This window comes from Schistocerca piceifrons, chromosome 2 (assembly GCF_021461385.2).
Source record: "Schistocerca piceifrons isolate TAMUIC-IGC-003096 chromosome 2, iqSchPice1.1, whole genome shotgun sequence".
NCBI classification, from domain to species: Eukaryota; Metazoa; Arthropoda; class Insecta; order Orthoptera; family Acrididae; genus Schistocerca; species Schistocerca piceifrons.
The window spans coordinates 718,607,291-718,628,570 of record NC_060139.1 but is presented as its reverse complement, the minus strand read 5'-3'; the positions used below and the strand labels follow the sequence as shown (position 1 = coordinate 718,628,570).

The window sequence follows — 21,280 nt, the reverse complement described above, 5'->3', positions numbered from 1 at the left end:
AACGTCCGCCAATGGAGTTTGTTTAGCATCACTGTAACACTCTCTCGCCAGCTAAACGATCCCGTGACGAAACGCGCCGCCGTTCGTTGGATCTTCTCTATTAGTCCTACCTGCTAGGGATCCCAGACAGATGAACAATACTCAAGAATCGGGCAAACAAGCGCCTTACAAGCCATTTCTTTCGTGGATGAGTTACATTTCCTTCAGATTGTTCCGATGAATCTGAGTCTGGTATCTGCATTTCGCTATATCTGTTTTATGTGGTCATTCCATTTAACGTCGCTGTGGATAGTTACGCCTAGATATTTTACGGCAGACGCTGTCTCCAGCTGTTTGTCATCAATAGTGCAGCTGTACAGTAGTGGATTTCTTTTCCTATGTATGCGCAATACGTTACAATTATTTACGTTCAGGGTCAGTTGCCAGAGCCTGCACTATTCATCACTTCTCTGCAGGTCGTTCTGCAAATTCTTACTATCTTCTGGCGTTGCTACTTTGATATAGACAACTGCATCATCTGCGAATAGCCTTAAAGACCATCCGACGCTTTCTACTAGATCATTTATACATATTGTAAACAGCAATGGTCCTATCACACTTTCCTGTGGCACTCCGGATATTATCTTTACATCTGTCGATTTTCTTCCGTTAAGAGCTACGTCTTGAGTTCTGTCTGCAAGAAAGTCTTGAATTCAATCCCAAGTCTGCTCCGATACTCCGTAAGCTCGTATTTTTTTCGTTAACGGCAATGCAGGACGGTGTCAAATGCCTTACAGAAATCAAGGAACACGGCATCAACCTGAGCGCCGTTTGTCCATTGCACTGTGGATCCCATAGAGCAATAGAGCGAGCTGTTTCGCAGGATCTCTGTCTGCGGAATCCATGTTGATTTTTATAGAGGAGATGTTTCTTTTTCAAAGACGTCATAATTCTGCAGCTTAAAACTTGTTCCATAATTCTGTAACAGATTGACGTCAACGCTATAGATCTATAATTGTGTGGATCTATCTTACGGTCTTTCTTAAAAACGGGAATGACCTGCGCTTTTTTTCCAGTCGTTAGGTACCTTTCGTTGCTCAAGCGATCTACGATAAATTACTGCTAGAAGAGGAGCAAGTTCTTTCGCATAATCTTTATAGAATCTTACATGTATCTCACCGGGTCCTGACGCCTTTCCACTACTAAGCGATTGTAGCTGCTTTTCAATTCCGAGATCGGTTACCTCTATATCTTCGTTCGTACGACGATTGAATGGAGGGTCAGTGCTACGATCTTCCGCGGTGAAACAACTTCGAAAGACCGAATTTAGTGGCCTTCTCTCTGTTATCTTCCGTTTCGGTGCCGGTGTGGTCGCTGAGAGAATGAATAGATGATTTTTACCGACTTACTGATTCTACATACGACCAAAATCTCTTAGGGTTTTTACGCAGGTCGGTTGACATCGTCCTACTTTCAAAATCACTGAACGCTTCTCTCATTGCTCTCCTTACGCTCATTTTCGCTTCGTTCAGTTTATTTTGTCAGCTAGGTTTTTACTTCTCTTGAATCTGAGATGAAGTGTTCTTTGCTTATGTTGCGCTTTTCTAACACGACTGTTAATCCATAGTGGATCTTTCCCATCGCTTAAAACTTTACTCGGATCATACCTATCTAGAGCATATTGAACGATGCCTTTGAATTTTTTCCATTTGTTCTCCACATCTTCGTCCTCATAACCGAATATTTGATGCTGACTGCTGAGATATTCTGAAATTTGTATCCTGTCACCCTTGCTGAGCAAACATAACTTCCTACTTTTCTTTGGGTCCTACTTTTTGAGTCGAACGATGATTGTTGTGCTAATTTAAGTTCAGAGCAAAAATACAGTACCTTCGTTGCCCAAAGAAAACATTGAGAGTAATAGCTTTCAATGAAAAAAGAAATGGCTTTAAATTTTTCAGTTGAACGAAGGAGGGAGAAAACGCCTAACGTTAAGCTGCGTGCAAAGCCGGTTTCGTTTCGTAAAATCTGAAAATGAATTGTATTGACACAAGGAAGATTTACACGCATTACGGAATGTGCGGCAAACTCAAACTCGCGAAAGTGTGAAAGAAAAACTATTCGGAAGATTTAGAACTGCTTGGGAGAGTTAGTTCACCATTGCCAAGTGAAATTTACGGGACAAGACCTTCTGAATTGCAACTGAGGTGAACATTACTGCTTTCCAGGCTTCTTCGACGTGGCTAAACAGATTCAGAAAATTACACGGAAAAGGAAGTCGCAAAATTACGAAGTTTCCTCAAGTGACACCTTCGACTGTCAAGAATTCAATGCCTGCACGTTGCTTAAATCGCATTGACCGACCGTCTGCGCAGCGTTCCATACTTTACACCGTAACAACACAAACGTTCAATGCTAAGGCTTCCCGCCAACTAGAGCTGCGGAGAAAAGACTACGCAACAAGCCAGTAGCTGCCACATACCAATGCTGCCAACTGTTGAAGTGTTACGAAGGTAGAGGCATTACTTTTCAGTCAACCCTTGTAGAAGCTTACACTTATTACACCACCAAGAGCCTACAAACCTTAACATGTGAAATAAATTTTAACTTGATACAGCTACCCTGATCTGAGAGAAAGGAGTCTTAGCATACGGACGAACAGAGTTAGATAACAAAGGACAAAAAAAATTTTTCTTGTGATATAATTATAGATCTGAAGTTTTCGGATTTTTGCTTTGATTGTGCTGTGAGTCCTTTTTTGTTAAATTTCGTGATTCTAGGCCAACAGAAAGTACACTGTAGGTTTTGGTGAGGGAGTCTGCGAGTGTCAAAATATGTGACTTGCTTATATTGACTTAGAAACTTACATTTATTACCTCGCCAAGATCCTGAGACCTTAGTATGTAACAAATTTCAGCTTGATTCGTCAACCAGTTCCTGAGAAAAATGGGTCTCAACAGACGGACGAACGGACAGACAGATAAGAAACGATAAAACAATTGGTTCGTCTTATATAATTACAAATTTACAATTTTTGGATTTTTTTCCTTTGTTTGTATTGTGAAACCTTGCTTCTTGCCAAATTTTATTATTCTAGGTCAACGAGAAACATCCTATAGGTTTTGATGAGCGAGTTTGCGAGTATCAAAGTATGTGACATAAATGGACGCATCTTTTGACTGCATTGACGTGGAAGCTTCAGTTTTTTACACTGTCAAGGAGCCGTAGATCTTAGTATCTTAGTGTGTGACATAAATTTCAACTAAACATGTCTACCCGTTCCTGAGAAAAGGAGTTTTTAACAGTCGGACAGAGAGGTAGACGGACGGAGAACAAGGCGATCCTTGGGTTCCGTTTTTACCGATTGAGGTACGGAACCCTAAAAATTAAAAAAAAAGGACTGTTTGGTTGCAAAAATCTTGTGATCTATGTAGCAAACCCCGCGACGACAAAAAGACTTCGTATAATTCGGATTCCATTCTGAACTAATAGTATGATTCAGCTTCTCAATAAAGAAATTTTTTCGACTGTGTAAAGTATTTTTCAGTAAATTATCGGACGGTATATTTCCCATAACTCTGTCATTTCAGATTTATCAGCGTAAAAGTGTTGTTACATTTCAGTCATTTGTGAGTAGTCAGTTTGCATCGTCACTTTTTACGAATTTGATCAAGTATGTCTGGTACGCAGCTCAATATGCAGAACAACAGCTACGACCATTTCTTACTCCATCTCAGTTCCGTCTAAATAAAACTATTAGGTCTACAACTTTGCAATAGCGGCAAGTGGGGTTCAGATGGTTGGTCATAGGTGTAATACAGTCAGCTTAGGCATCTGTAAACATAATGCCATAAAAATATTAGTCGATTTGTGATTGCATCATAAGGTCATTCTCGATTAAGTACTCAACTTACGTACTCATTTCTCGCCATTTGCGGGATGTTTTAATTTTCTGCTTTAACATGAAGAAATCTGCGGCTGTGGCTTTTAAAATGCTGGGTAAGACCAATGGTGAGGGAACTATTAGTGGAAGAACGCGCAGAGAATGTTTTCAACGCCTTAAGAACGGTGGTATTGATTTTTGAAGACCGGCATGGCGGTGGAAGACAGAACGTTTTAGTAGCTACTGAAACAGACGAAGACAGTCACAGGACATGATTATCGAAAGCAACTGATGCGTTCGAGCCCTGCACTGAAACATAAACGGCCACAATACAGCGATAGTCACGTAAAGGTAATTTTGCAGCAGGTCAGTGCTCGACCCCACGTCTCAAAACCCGTCAAAATATACATGGAAACATATCTTCTGGTAAACCTTCCGGGATGTAAGGTCGTGGTCCATGAAACTCTTCAGCTCCTAACGTTTCGTCCAGAGCTGCGCTGGACATCTTCAGAGGGGTGTTTCTCCTCCGGTGAGTCTTGCAGTCGGCAAGACTCACCGGAGGAGAAACACCCCTCTGAAGATGTCCAGCGCAGCTCTGGACGAAACGTTAGGAGCTGAAGAGTTTCATGGACCACGACCTTACATCCCGGAAGGTTTACCAGAAGATATGTCATCCGGTCGTGAAAGCCTTCATACTATGATACATGGAAACGTTGAAATGAGAAGTCCTATCCCTCCCGCCGTATTCTCCATACGTTGCTCTCTCTGACTACCAACTTTTTCCATCAGTGGCATACAGTCTGGCTGACCATCACTTCCGATCATATGAACAAGTGCAAAATTGAATTGATTAATGGATCCCCACAAAAGACGCCCAGTTCTTCCGCCACGGGATTCATGTGCTATCCGAAAGATGGGATAATGTAGTGGCCAGTGATGGGCAATGCTATGAATCAATTTTTTTTGTAAGTTTTTCACAATAAAGCCCCGAACTTCGAGAAAAAACGGCGGAAGCAAAGTTGAAGACCTAGTAGTCATTGCTGTGCAGTGCCTGAATGCATTAAATTTTGTTTTATCAGGTGTATCTTGGACAAGGAAAACGTTTGTTTTCGTCACCACACTCTTTGCATTTTTTGTGACTACTACAGCGTATAAACAAGGAACTGTTTCATTGTTAGTAAAATAAACGTATCCAAAACTTACCATATGAATCGTGCTACAGGAATTTGTATAAAATATTTCATGTCAACAAAGTATCAATTGTAGAAGTCGTCTGTAAAGTAACATAATACACTGCCATGTTTTTATTTCCTCTGCCAGTCACTTGAGTGTTACAGCTACATCTGCAACTGTTTGCCTGTCAGTATGAACTAAGAAGTATTCAAAAATTAACTATTTGAGACATTTTTGGTGTGGTTTAAGTACTTAAAATTCGCGTGTGCGCACTTTGGACTTCGCTCTAGACGGCGCTGCACGGTGCTACGTTCTCTCGTCAAGGCAGTGTCAGCTTATTCACCGGATCCCGCGCTATGCAGGAAGGGGGGGGGGGGGGGTTCTTCGTGCGGAAAAACTGAGTAATTTGAACATTTTTTAAGTACTTGCAGAGCGTCTTAGCAGCTAAAATTTTGACTGCTTATTTCTTTCGGTGTGTTGTTCCTGTGCGAACAATTTCAGAGTAGGCTTCGTGTCAGATTGGATCATTCCGTTGTTAGTCTCATGAGTTATTCTTTTTATCGATACGTAGTAACAGGGGCCGTAAGATTAACCAGTACTCGAGGAGCGACTTGAGCAACGCTGTTGCATGGCGGTAGCAATCATGAGATATATAAATATATGTGATATATACGTCTCAGAATTACTGTCTTAGATGTGTTGCACCACAGCAAAGAATTCTGTGTGAATGTAAATTTTTTAAAGTTTTTTTTCCCCGATAAGTGTAGACCAGAACCAATGCTGTTGGAGTACTGGTTATTCTTTGAGTTTTGTGGTCCCTTTAAATACATATCGACAGAACGGATATCATACTAAACTAATCTGGAACCATTCTATCGAAAGGACACTTGAAATTTCACTTTAAAAATAATTTTGTTTGTAATGGCAAACAAACCGACACATTCCATCGAAACTGGGCGTCATCACGAGCAGTATTTGTTCTGGGATGACTCCTGCTATAGGCCTACGTTGGAAAAATGAAATTGCAAATATCGGTTGAAACACCAGAGAAAATGCGCCTGACGAATGTTAGGAGGGACACCTGGTATAGATACTGTTGTGTTGTTCCGTCAATTTGATCCTTCATCCGTTGCGAAGTAAATCATAAAGCAATTTCTGGTCCATTGCAGAAACTACCTACAACCCAAAGAAGGCGTTTTCATGAGATATATACATATGTGATATACAGGGTGTTACAAAAAGGTACGGCCAAACTTTCAGGAAACATTCCTCACACACAAATAAAGAAAAGATGCTATGTGGACATGTGTCCGGAAACGCTTAATTTCCATGTTAGAGCTCATTTTAGTTTCGTCAGTATGTACTGTACTTCCTCGATTCACGGCCAGTTGGCCCAATTGAAGGAAGGTAATGTTGACTTCAGTGCTTGTGTTGACATGCGACTCATTGCTCTACAGTACTAGCATCAAGCGCATCAGTACGTAGCATCAACAGGTTAGTGTTCATCACGAACGTGGTTTTGCAGTCAGCGCAATGTTTACAAATGCGGAATTGGCAGATGCCCATTTGATGTATGGATTAGCACGGGGCAATAGCCGAGGCGCGGTACGTTTGTATCGAGACAGATTTCCAGAACGAAGGTGTCCCGACAGGAAGACGTTCGAAGCAATTGATCGGCGTCTTAGAGAGCACGGAACAGTCCAGCCTATGACTCGCGACTGGGGAAGACCTAGAACGACGAGGACACCTGTAGTGGACGAGGCAATTCTTCGTGCAGTTGACGATAACCCTAAAGTCAGCGTAAGAGAAGTTGCTGCTGTACAAGGTAACGTTGACCACGACACTGTATGGAGAGTGCTACGGGAGAACCAGTTGTTTCTGTACCATGTACAGCAGCTGATTGGCCTCCACGGGTACACTTCTGTGAATGGTTCATCCAACAGTGTGTCAATCCTCATTTCAGTGCAAATGTTCTCTTTACGGATGAGGCTTCATTCCAACGTGATCAAATTGTAAATTTTCACAATCAACATGTGTGCGCTGACTAGACTCCGCACGCAATTGTGCAATCACGTCATCAACACAGATTTTCTGTGAACGTTTGGGCAGGCATTGTTGGTGATGTCGTGATTGGGTCCCATGTTCTTCCACCTATGCTCAATGGAGCACGTTATCATGATTTCATACGGGACACTCTACCTATGCTGCTAGAACATGTGCCTTTATAAGTACGACACAACATGTGGTTCATGCACGATGGAGCTCCTGCACATTTCAGTCGATGTGTTCGTACGCGTCTCAACAACAGATTTGGTGACCGATGGATTGATAGAGGCGGACCAATTCCGTGGCCTCCACGCTCTCCTGACCTCAACCCTCTTGACTTTCATTTATGGGGGCATTTGAAATGTCTTGTCTACGCAACCCCGGTACCAAATGTAGAGACTCTTCGTGCGCGTATTGTGAACGGCTGTGATACAATACGCCATTCTCCAGGGCTGCATCAGCGCATCAGGGATTCCATGCGACGGAGGGTGGATGCATGTATCCTCGCTAACGGAGGACATTTTGAACATTTCCTGTAACAAAGTGTTTGAAGTCATGCTGGTTCGTTCTGTTGCTGTGTGTTTCCATTCCATGATTAATGTGATATGAAGAGAAGTAATAAAATGAGCTCTAACATGGAAAGTAAGCGTTTCCGGACACCTGTCCACATAACATATTTACTTTCTTTGTGTGTGAGGAATGTTTCCTGAAAGTTTGGTCGTACCTTTTTGTAACACCCTGTATACGTCTCAAAATTACTGTCTTAGATGTGTTGCACCACAGCAAGGAATTCTGTGTGAATGTAAGTTTTTAAAGTTTTTTCCCCCCAGTAAGTGTCGACCAGAGCCAATGCAGGCCCAAGCACTGTGTCACAGTCAGAGCGTAACCAGGAAGAAAAACCAATGTAGCGGTTTGCGAGACACACAACTGGGGCATTGCCACAGCAACCCAAACTGAGTCGAGAATGCAATTGCAGCAGAATGGTCAAATCATAATATCATTCTGACAGCACTGCGCGGCGCTGTAACAAAACGTAAATTGTATCCAGGAATGCCTTTCAGCATGCTGATATAGCAGAAAGAGCTAAGCAGAAGAGCTCAGAGCCGTAGTTGGGACATTGCGGCATGGTCATTCAGAGCTACCAGCCTTAGAAAATGGGGCCAAATTCTCCCATCCACGCAACTCGATAACTTCATCGGCATAATCCGATCAGCATAAATACTGCGACTTCTGAAGCACACAAGCCATTCGATTCGATTTTATTGAATGCTGTTTCGTTGCAGGTAGGCAGTAACCATTTAGCTTGACAGAATTGTGAGTTACACTAAATCCACGTCGAGGCTGTTCCACAATGTGCTGCCTAATATTCATCTACTGAATTCAACTGCAAGACACTAGCCTGCCTGATTCACTGCACAGCTGTGGAATGCCACTGCTGCCATTAATGTGTAGACCTGAGCTGGGGGTCACCCAGGTGTGACCTGCCAGCTGCCGGCCACAGACACTGTCCGGGAGAGGGGCGATCTTGATGTCCCCGCTGGCTGTATCTGTGAACAGATGCTGCAATTGTTCCCGCCTCTTGTTGAGAGGCCTGGGCATACTTCTCATCGTGCCACACAGATCTGTTGGCCACTGACCTATGCACAAACTACGATGGGTTCGAGAGCACTCCCATTAAGCAGTGCACCTTGCTACCAGCATCCCAACTGGGTAGACAATGGCTACAGAACCCTGGATCGCCATTCTGCCTGACGTGTCAGTGCTGAAGATGCAGTTCTTGACTTCCAGCATGCAGCGTAGACGCCACTGTGCTGGGTGTGTCAGAAACTCCTGGCTGGCTTTCGTCGACGCCACCGAGAAGATGTTTGCATTGTATGACTCCAGAAATAAATGTATTTACAGCCAACGCTCTGCCACTGACGGTCTTGGGCCCTTCACTGGACCACACTCCTGCGCTCCGAGCTCGGCGTCCTACACTCGTTGAGATCACAGCTCTCTGCATCTCCACAGAGGCACGGTGCAAAGTATGTTTGTAGTGCGTGGACTCTGAGGAAGACGTTATTAATATTTGCGTTCCACATGCTGTAACCTCCACCACATTGTGTCGTACGTTAGTTCTAGCATTTGCGAAAATAAAAATATTAATTGCCGGTAAATTATGTAGTCAGTATCAGTCTTACGAAATAATGATAATATTAATTATTTATTAGAGTAACTTTTGTGACTGAAACATAATCGAACCCTTTGCTTTCTACCACTCAGAAAATTACCAGACTGGGAAGCACTCTTCTAAGATAAATTGTAGATTCAGTATTGTCTCATTTTCCGATACCTTAACCAGGTTTCCCATTTTTCTGTAAGTACACTACTGGCCATTAAAATTGCTACACCAAGAAGAAATGCAGATGATAAACGGGCATTCATTGGATAAATATATTGTACTAGAACTGACATGTAACTACATTTACACGCAATTTGGGAGCATAGATCCTGAAAAATCAGTACCCAGCACAACCACCTTGGCCGTAATAACGGCCTTGATACGCCTGGACATTGAGTCAAACAGAGCTTGGATGGCGTGTACAGGTACAGCTGCCCATGCAGCTTCAACACGATACCACAGTTCATCAAGAGTAGTGACTGTCGTATTGTGACGAGCCAGTTGCTCGGTCACCATTGACCAGACGTTTTGAATTGGTGAAAGATCTGGAGAATGTGTTGGCCAGGGCAGCAGTCGAACATTTTCTGTATCCAGAAAGGCCCGTACAGAACCTGTAACATGCGGTCGTGCATTATCCTGCTGAAATGTAGGGTTTCTCAGAAACTGAATGAAGGGTAGAAAATGGTTCAAATGGCTCTGAGCACTATGGGACTTAACAGCTGTGGTCATCAGTCCCCTAGAACTTAGAACTACTTAAACCTAACTAACCTAGGGCAGAACACACATCCATGCCCGAGGCAGGATTCGAACCTGCGACCGTAGCAGTCGCGCGGTTCCGGACTGCGCGCCTAGAACCGAGAGACCACCGCGGCCGGCCATGAAGGGTAGAGCCACGGGTCGTAACACATCCGAAATGTAACGTCCAATGTTCAAAGTGCCGTCAATGCGAACAAGAAGTGACCGAGACGTGTAACCGATGGCACCTCATACCATCACGCCGGGTGATACGCCAGTATGGCTATGACGAATACACGCTTCCAATGTGCGTTCACCGCGATGTCGCCAAACACGGATGCCAACATCATGATGCTGTAAACAGAACCTGCATTCATCCGAAAAAATGGCGTTTTGACATTCGTGCACCCAGTTTCGTCGTTGACTACACCATCGCAGGCGCTCCTGTCTGTGATGCAGTGTCAAGGGTAACCGCAGCCATGGTCTCCGAGCTAATAGTCCATGCTGCTGCAAACGTCGTCGAACTGTTCGTGCAGATGGTTGTTGTCTTGCAAACGTCCCATCTGTTGACTCAAGGATCGAGAAGTGGCTGCACGATCCGTTACAGCATGCGGATAAGATGCCTGTCACCTCGACTGCTAGTGATACGAGGCCGTTGGGATCCAGCACGGCGTTGCGTATTACCCTCCTGAACCCACCGATTCCATATTCTGCTAACAGTCATTGGATCTCGACCAACGCGAGCAGCAATATCGCGATACGATAAACCGCAATCGCTGTAGGCTACAATTCGACCTTTATCAAAGTCGGAAACGTGATGGTACGCATTTCTCCTCCTTACACGAGGCATCACAACAACGTTTCACCAGGCAACGCCGATCAACTGCTGTTTATGTATGAGAAATCGGTAGGAAACTTTCCTCATGTTAGCTCGTTGTAAGTGTCGCCAACCTTGTGTGAATGCTCTTAAAAGCTAATCATTTGCATATCACAGCATCTTCTTCCTGTCGGTTAAATTTCGCGTCTGTACCACATCCTCGTGATGTAGCAATTTTAATAGCCAGTAGTGTAATTCGCATCAGTATTTTGCAGTTATGACTTATTAAACTGATAGTTACGTGATATTCACATTTTTCAGCACTTACCCCTTTTTGGAGTATGGGCACCAAAAAATTTCCAAGATTGCATCATAGCTATTTCATGCTCACATTTATAGTTGGTGTAGTAGCTCTATATGTGCGTAAGTGACAGCGTTGTGCAGAGGGTAATTGTTGGTCATTCGGATAGGTGGCGATGGTGCGGATGGCGACGGATGGAATGCTGCGGAAATCGAAGCGCCACGAGTACCGCCACGTAATGGACGCGATGCGGCGCATACGGCACGAGGAGGGCCTGTGGGCGCTGTGGTCCGGCTCTCTCCACAGCGTGGTGCGCACCGTGCTCAGCCTCGGTGTCTCCATGCCCTTCTATGCCGGCATGCGCTCCTCACTCATCGCCTCTGGTCAGCCGCTCGTCCATCCATTCACTCCATTTCGTACTCGGACAAGCGGACCTCACAGACTGTCCCTCTTCCATATTCGTCATTCTTACTGGATTTTAAGCTCGGTGTCTGGACATCAGTTACCTAACACACTGTCGAGCTGCAAAACATTTCTAGCCTATTAATGTATTCATCGATAACTCAGTGCGTCCCATTATAGATTTGTAGTGGAGATATCACTTATTTGCATCTCGTTAGTAGTAACCCTAGTCTCCTATTACCCACATTTCATATTTATTGACAAATGGAAATGTTAATTAACAAATATCGTATTATACTTTTTGATGAAATAATATTTTATCTAATTACTGGTTGTATGACAGTGACCCAAGAGCGCTAACACTCACACTTCCTGGACACAGGGAGACAAGCCAGCCCCGGGTAGAAGCCAGCTTCGCAGATTAATGATGTGAGCTGTTGATACAGTCAGTCTGGATGTGGTTTTTTGGGCTGTTTCGCACATCCATATGGGTAAATGCCGGACACGTACCAACGTCCTGCACACTGAACAAAGATTTAGAAAAAGACTTTCGAAATTCAGTATAAAGAGCTGCAATAGCCGCAGACAAGAGGGACATGTAGATCTCTTCACAAGGGGGGAATGGTGGTATCAGGAAGCACATCAGGCCACCAGACATCACTAACATCGCCAAAACCGATACATAACAAGGACGACCCCATGTGGGAAAAGGCAAAACGAAAACAAAGAAAATAAGATGGTTGTATGAACCGAGATACATCACAGGAATTCGCCGAAAACAATTTAAAATAATTTTTCCATTAATTTATTGTCTTTTTTCTCTTTAATTCATTCACCATACAATTAGAAGACCAATAAAGACAACGTTATTTCCGGGTACAATGGAAAGCATTTCTATAGTTATGTCCTATGGACAGGGGTAAATAAATGAAAAACAAAAATTAATAAAATAATAACTGGGTTCTGACCGTCGTTTTCTCAGAAACGGTCAAGTATCAACGGATAAGCCGAGATACATGTTCACTTATTTTGACCCCTCTTCCACTCAGCGGAGTTTCTGGGAAATCGGGGCATGGTACTTCTTGTCTTCTCCTTATGGGGAGTATCAATACTGGAGGGAATTATCATATTTATCCTAACTGTGCGTCATGATAAGAGACAGTATTTGTTAGTGAGTAAACAGTAATTCTGTTGCTTTGAACTTCCTCAAAGGAATCTTTATCAATAAGGGTCCTACTGTCGTTGTTCGCCTGTGTTGGAAAGTTAATTACTGAGATCAAGTAGGAGGATCTACATTAAGTTTCCAGGTTCTTTTTCTATCAGAATCATTTAGAAAATCTACATTGAAATCACCACAGCCTATTAACTGCATGCTGTTGTCTGACCATCAGCGATGTAAGGAATGTAAATTCCTCATAAACAGTCCAGAATTTCCCATTCGTTCCTATATACATTTACAATTACAAGTGAACCATTTTCACTTATTAATTCAGCAGCACACACTTCTATGTGCAGATCAACACATAATCTGCAAGGCTCAATGTTTTTGAACTTTTATTCTGTCTTAAAATAAGTAGCAACTCCTTCTTTTCCCATACTAGTTCTGGATGATTGAGATGGTGCAGCGTAATCTTTTATTTGCAACTTTTCTAACCGTTTGGCTATGTGGTGCTCAGCTAGGCACAGGATCTTTTCTGAGCGCTCTAAATTTTCCAGGCAGACAAGAAGCTCTTCCGTCTTAATTCTCAGTCCCCCAATATTCTGATGAAATCAATTAACCTTACTTTCCAGTGTATTCTTAAGCATATTGTGAGGCTCTTCTGTTATTTGAGCTTCTTTCATAACAGGCAGCCTGAACCGTAATTGTAAGTATAAAAGCTCCATCTGTGTGACTTTCCCAAGCATTTTGACTGCTTAGTGAGAGAAAAATTATGTAATGATTTTTTAAAATTAGATACGCCTGTAATTTGAGGATGACACTCGATGGAATCGTTAGTCTTAGCACACAAAAAAATTACATTAGCGAGAGAGGTACGAACGGGTTATTTCATAGTGCCCTATTTCATGATTGTAGCTAGTTTAACGATCTAGAAAAAAATAACTGTCTCGAAATAGATCGGTATGCGGGGGCAGAGGGCTTCTGCGATGAGCTGATCCGGAGAAAACTATTAGTCCTTTCATGCTTTGACCGTGAAATCGGAAAGTAAAGATTGCAAGCTCTTGAAAAGTGTGAGAATTCTACTCAATTCTTACGTACCGCTCAAGCGGCCATTTTACACAGTCCAAGCCAGCCAGAAATAATCCTTTTTCACGTACCTCCTTTTACAACCTCGATGAACAGCAAAACCCTTTCGCCTTCTCTGCAATAAAACGTGCCACAGGACAACAATAATTGTTTACACCGATTTTTTCACTTGAATGATTATTATTAATTAATGAATGTGCATACTCTCATTTGCCCAAACTCTGTTCAACGCCAAAAATGCGACAAAACAAATCAACCTATACATATCTACCGTTTTTCTGCAGAGATCATGATATTCCATCTGGTACCGAAATTATTTATTGTTAAGTCTTCATAAAATAAAAATGTAACTCTCCGATACTAGTACTTACTGGGATTTTGCTTTAGGCCATGTTTAGTATATCTCGTCTTCCAATTGTAACGACAGGCACTGCGATCATATGAGATTTCATTTCAGTCAGCAGCAGCCTGCTCGACTCAGTGTTCACACAATTCACAGTAGTGTTAACCCAGGGCTAATCAACGATGCTCTAGTACCTCCACAAAACTCACATTTGTGAGTGTAGTTTGTACTCCTATTTCATCCATGTCACCCCTAGTACTGTAGTTTCAGTCCTTAGCCACGCCGTTTCCCACTCTATCTACTATAATAACCTGACCATTTTCGTCAAAATCTTTGCACAGATTCCCTACGACCTCTCTCATCTGGCTAAGGCTAGCATTTGACTTCAACTTACTTGCGACCTGGTACACTATTCCTAACTTGTCCTGTACCACCTGGCCTACACCCCTGCCGGGGCTACTACCTAGCACCAGAACACTTTCCTTCATTCTATCTTTTGGTCCCGACCTACACTTAGTTTCTTTGCTATAAGTCTGCTGTAGCCTAATGTGACCTACAGTTGTATGAGGCTCTACCCTCTCTTCTTCAGGTAATAAGTCAAACTTATTAAATTAAAAACTGTTAGCCCAAATGTAGTTGAAGAGCTGTTAATCTTTCATCCATTACCTGTTACCTTTACCCAGTTCCTACAATATTATTCCCCCTCCAGCCTATCGAGCTCAAATTCCGCATGTTCTAATTCAGGTTGAAGGGCACAAATCTTTATCTCTTGCCCGGCGATTCTCTTGTCTTTTTCGCAGAGACAACGGTTCCATGGGAGACCCTCACTGAATTCCTCATTCAGTTCTCCTCTACAGTAACCCTAGTGGAATACCAACCTACAATTTACCCATACCACTCTGTGTCTGACTACCCTATGGCAACACCCACATTATTACACATTGCAACACAGATTAAATGCTCAAAAATAGAATTAAATCACTTAACACACTTTACAGTACACAACTTTTCGTTACTAACGATTCGCAAAAATTAGACCTTCATGTTAGCGCTTCTGGTGTGTAACGTAAAAAGTTAATTATTTCCGCTAAAAACAAGACCTCAGTACTCACGTAACTGCAGTATCTTTTAGTTAACTTATTCACAACAAAATGTAACTTTTAACGTAACTGCAATATATGCAAAATGTATGTAAACAAATTATTAATGCAAAAGTTTCTAAATCAAACAGCTTAAGATTTACATTACATTCCTGAAATATGAGCTTAGTAATGAAGGGATATACCGTACTTAAATTTCTGGAAAGAAAAAGAACTATTAAACGTCATTCTTTAAGTTTACTGCCCCAAAACGTAAACAAAAATACGATTACAATTCGACTTAACCATCTTTTCGCGTTTTCTGGAATAATACGTAATTATAAGTGAAACCTTTGATAGAAAGACGTAAAACACATAAATACGCGTATTTAATGAGTAATCTATACTAAAGTAACTGTTATTACGATCTAAATAACTTATCTTTACGAGAACACACAAACTCCTAAGCACTTCGGATGGAAAACTGAGAGGGATATCCAAGTTCAAGTTTTTTATACAGTGTTGATCACAATTAGTTGCAAAAACTGATATGGGTAAAAGTGTACAAGGGAAAGGGGAGATGTGGAGGGAGGAGGACGGCGCATGAGAACAAGTCTCTTATGGGTAAAAATGTTTTAACCATTTTTAGAAGGTGACTGTCACCAGCCGTCAAGTAATGTATAAAATGCATGTCTGACCGTCGTCTGCTTTTATATTAAATCCAAGTATCAATCGGTTTCAGTCATGGACCATCTTCACGGATAAGTGTTAAAAATATTTAACCCCCCACATTAATTTGTCATTACTTAAGTAATGTGTAGAGCATGTCGTGAGTATCGATATACGACACAGGACTTTTAGAAGCAAACGTAGTAAGTGTAAACAGAGCAGTATTGATGAGAAGATGAGGACTACAAGTATTACATTGTATAACATATTGAGGAATTGTCAAAGATCTTTAAAAAGTCTTTTTAAAAATCTTTCACCACTCCTCAATATTTTATACAAAGTAATACTTATAGTCCTGATCTCCTAATCAGTACTGCTCTGTGTACACTTGCTATGCTTGCTTTTAAAAGTCCTGTGTCGTATATTGATATTCAATACATGCTCTACACTTATTTAGGTAATGACAAATGTAATGTGCTGACTTAAATCATTTTAACCCTTACCCGTGAATATGGTCCATGACCGAAACAGGTTGATATTTGGGTTTAAAATAAAAGCAGCCGATGGTAAAAATGTTGCACATGGTGTAGTTACAACCCCCAGTGATTTGAATAGATTTTTACAATAAGCTGAACTACTATTTTTGGTTATTATTCATATGGCTCCTTCTTGTAGTAGGAAAGCTGTGTTCATATTTTGTGCTCATGTTCTCCAGAAAAGAATCCCATAGCTAAGTACTGAGTGTACATATGAATAATGTACAACTAAAAGACACTGGCTGTTATACGATGATGACAGGATTCATATTTGAGAATATGTTCTAGCGTTTGCCTTACAGCCATTGGAAACGTGCCAAATAATTTTTGAGAAGTGCGCGATTGGAACCTACAAAGACAAAAGTACAAGGATTGAGTGAAAAGTAATACCTAAACCTTTGTAACTCGTGATCAGATGGCAGCTGTTTTTGCGGCTTGTGTTGTGTTCAGTAGACTCTCCTCTACAAGTCTGTTTGGTGGGAAGCAATAAACGCTTGTGATGCTGTATGGTAAAGACGGTCGGTTAATGCCATTTAAGCAATGTGTTTCCATTGAATTCTTGACAGCAAATGTGAAATGCCCTTTTTGTTCATGACTAGGAGCTCCTTGGCATACTGCTCGACAGATTCTGTCCGAAGCGTTCATTGGCTGCTACACGTGTAAATCCATTTAGTAAGGGTCGTCTGCCTTACTTTGACCCACGAGACATAGTTCAACTTCTCACTACTCCAGTGAGAATAATTAAAGCCCTGTAGTAATCCAACTACTTCCAGAACAGTTCCGAAATCGGACTGCTGCACTGGAGTATATACAGGGATTGGACAAAAGTATGGGAACACCACGGGAAATGCATGCTTGCATATAAATGCAGGTGCTAACTAAGCTTGTACGTTGCGCTGCTGTATCTGATCAGGAAAAGCACCTGTGCATCAATACGTTGCAAGCGTTGGTCGTCTTCAGAACGGTCTTCTCTGTAGTATTGCGTGCATTATGTCAGAACTCAGCGAATTCGAACGTGGTCCTATTATTGGTACTCGTATGATGAACGCTTCCATAGTCAAGGTAGCCGGAGTGCTGAGAGTTTCAACAGGCACCAAGTCAAAGATTTGTACCACATACGGGGAAAGCGGGGAAACATCGTCATAAGACGAACAAAAGTGTTTATTTTGTGATCGTGACAGATGATCTTTGAAGAGAATTGTGGCGATAAATAAGAGGACAACAGCTGTAAAAGTCCCTGAAAAACTGAATGGCGCACTCGCAAACGCTGTCAGTAGCAAAAAAACACGAAGGGGAATTACAGCGTGGATGTTTGGTTTGTGGGGCTCTCAGCAATGCGGTCACCAGCGCCCTTACAAAGTCGCAATTTTTACACAGTCCAATTTTTCGTACACAATCCACAAGTGGTGATGATGAAATGATGAGAAAATCCACAACCTGGTCGGGAATCGAAACCGGGACCCCGTGATCTAGAGCCAGCCACGCTAGCCACTAGACCACGAGCTGCGGACACGAAATTTAAGATGAGGGCTCTACCGGCCGGACACTTGCACACACAGTTCAAAGCAACAGGCCTAGCAAAGAATTCCACGCTGTCTCATAGGAACGCACGTTTGTTTCGTGTAGACTTGCCGTAATTGAAAAAATAACTTGTTTGGTCACTCCATACCATTAACTACTGACTTCAGAAACACACTTCAGAACACTATATCCCAGAGCACATACGACACCACCAAACCACTTCACGAAATTATTTTAAAAGGCGCACATTGTTTATTCAAGTATCGAAAATGTCTAAATAATGGTAACTGGTTCTTCTGTGGGACGTACTTAATTCACGAAACTTTTTTTTTTTCGTAGTCGCGAGCTTCCTATTGAAAAAACAGTTCTTGTCATTCTCTGTCTTTCACTGAATGCCAAGCCGTCTTAAGTCCCATAAACTTTAACTGAAGTTGCCCCTACATACTACCACAAAAAAACATCGCAATGGGAATTTAACTGTTTGGCTTCAGACCGACCGATCAAGAACTGAAGTTTACTAACTGCTTCCTAGTATCTTTCTTACACGGCATATGAGGTTAATGACCACAGGAGCGCGATGGCGTGCTAAAACACACATTGGGAAGAGTTTGACGAAGGGAGCTGATTTCAAACGGACATTTATTCACAAAATGGAGATTATTCCTGAATTTCAGTAAACATTTAACAAGTATAAAAGCCTAACACCGTGGTTCCGTAAAGGAAAATGTTTGTTGTTATATTGATCATCATTATTAAGCGAGGATTAAGTAAACTAAGGAACGCAACATGAGCGTGCATGTTTTCACACGCAAAGATTCAAACACCCAGAGAATAACTGAAGGCAGAATTCCCATTTTCTAGTAAAGGTTGAGCTGTTAAAAGTAGCTTGTGACTCACAACGAAAAGAAGATCGAAACATAATCGGAATTACGATGGATGCGGTGATTTGTGACTGGATAAAAAACAAAATCGACCCTATCTGAATCTAATTAAATGATAGCATATACTGTACATCACTCGTGAGAACCCCATAAAACTTCTGATAAATGACGTTAAAAATTACAGAAAATTCGTAACACGAAAGACTGAGCTAACTTCCAAACAAAATTACCTTTCAGATGTCCTCAGAAGTAGCACATCGTACTCACCACACGCCATCACCAAAACTATTCAGCGACTGACCAACTCTATACAAAAATACAACTTGTCTCCCTTACAAAGAGATCGAAAAAAGCTTGGAGGGGTGAACTGCCGCCAATCGACAAGTCGAATTTTTCAGTGGCACCAGGTATTTTCTCCAATCAGAAGACACGAGAGACAACGCGTATTTTGTTTACTTCGCCCAAAATTTCCCATCGGTTCAACTTTTAAAATGTGAACAACCACGTGGCATATGATTGGGTCTGAGGGAACCAGTGGCGAGGCAGAACGTTAAGAAAATTCGGGCAGATAACTACCCTGCTGGAGTGGTAACTCAAGCCAGGTTCGAAAATTCAACCCTACGACCGCTCCCAGACGTATATCACAAGACTGAACCAAGAAAGTCCATCTGAATATCATCAAAGTGCATGCTTTTGCAATTACACCCACATTCATAGAATCTAACGACCATCAATGTGTAGGAAAGGTGGTTAAAGATACATGGCATTCTGAATATCAAACGTAATAGAAATGAAACTCACTTAACTCGATTCCCAGAGTGATCTCCCCCTTTGCATTTTAAGAAATGAGAAAAAAACAGGCAAAGAAAAGCCTGTCTGCAGAACTTGATAATCTACAAAATCTCATGAAAGGTGGACTGACTGCAGTCTTTCAATTTTAACGTTTAGACCTTCCGGCTATTCAGCTAAAGGAATAGAATTCAAACATTTCCAATGACTTTAAATGAAACAACAAGTTTACTGTGACCAGTCACCGTTTCATTTATTTCCACGACGCGCTTCAAAGGTTTAAACCTCCATCATCGGTTGGATTTACATAAGTTAGTATGACATTTATGTGTGTGTTGTGTTACGATTTTTTGGAGGAACGTGTGGCACTGTCTCCAGTGTTCACAGGTTCCTTTCGCTGACATAACACATCACATGTATACTGTCATATTTGTAAACAAATATTACAAATATGACAGTATACATGTGATGTGTTACGACAGCGAAAAGAACCTATGACCACTGGAGACAGTGCCACAAGTTCCTCCAAAAAATCGTAACACAACACACACACACACACAAATGTCATACTAACTAATGTAAATCCACCCGATGATGGAGGTTTAAACCTTTGAAACGCGTCGTGGAAATAAATAAAACGGTGATTGGTAACAGTAAACTTGTTTTTTCATTTAATGTCAATAACAGTCACTGTAAAGCCTACCCTAAAATGTTCGCATTTAAAGTTTCCGCTGACTGCTTTCGGTTCCCACTAATAGAACTCAGCGAAGAACTGCTTCCACCTAGGGCTTCTCAGGTTTATTTCCTAGAGGTTGTTAGGAAACACCAACCCTCCTGTGAGAATCACTCACACTTGAAAACAGCATGGTCGGTCCAAGCCATCACACATTTTCGGGGATTAGGGATAAACCGGACCATTACTTCCATGATGCAGGAAACGGCTTTCTGTGACGTATACAATAGTCACAGAAACTAGAAAAAAGATGAGGTGTGCATATGGTATTTTACAGAAGGTGTCACCCCATATTAACTTTATCAAAGAATGCCTCCCATTTATGGTGTTTGTTGACTTGTTGGTATGTGGAGTATCGACACAAAAGCTCTCTCCAGAAAAAGAAATTCGAGGTACAGTCCTCAGCTGGAAAAATAGTGGCATCAGTATTATGGGAGACAAATGGCGTTTATCCACACCAATTTCCTTGAAAGAGGAACAACAACTTTGATTCGTCTACTAACATTGGTGTAGAAGGCAAAGGGAAATGTTTTCCGGCAGTATGACAGTGCCAGACCACACACCTCACATGTCATCATAACAGAACATCGGAAACTGAAGTTCACCACTGTACAGCATCCTGCATACTGCTCAAATTCAGCACCGCCTGACTTCCATCTGTTCCACGCAATGAAATAAATGCTACTGAGACGTCACTATGCGTATTAAGAAGAGGCCGTGGGAAGTGCGAGAGGCTGGCTGCGGAAACAGTGTAGCGCCTTCTTCTGTGACGGCCTCAGGACACTTTTCATCGTTGAGATACACTACTGGCCATTAAAATGGCTACACCAAGAAGAAATGCAGATGATAAATGGGTATTCATAAGACAAATATATTATACTAGAACTGACGTGATTACATTTTCACGCAATTTGGGTGCATAGATCCTGAGAAATCAGTATCCAGAGCAACCACCTTGGCCGTAATAACGGCCTTGATACGCCTGGA

At 42.0% G+C, this 21,280-nt stretch overlaps 1 protein-coding gene across 1 annotated transcript in view; it reads left to right on the top strand.

The window, feature by feature from the left end:
• Positions 1-21,280, top strand: part of LOC124777719 (mitochondrial 2-oxoglutarate/malate carrier protein-like) — a 66,665-nt gene that overhangs the window by 7,582 nt on the left and 37,803 nt on the right. Inside the window, exon 2 of the mRNA XM_047253216.1 lies at positions 11,265-11,478. Within this exon, the coding sequence (XP_047109172.1) occupies positions 11,271-11,478 (208 nt within the window). The 5' untranslated portion in view covers positions 11,265-11,270. The remainder of the gene's footprint in view (positions 1-11,264; positions 11,479-21,280) is intronic.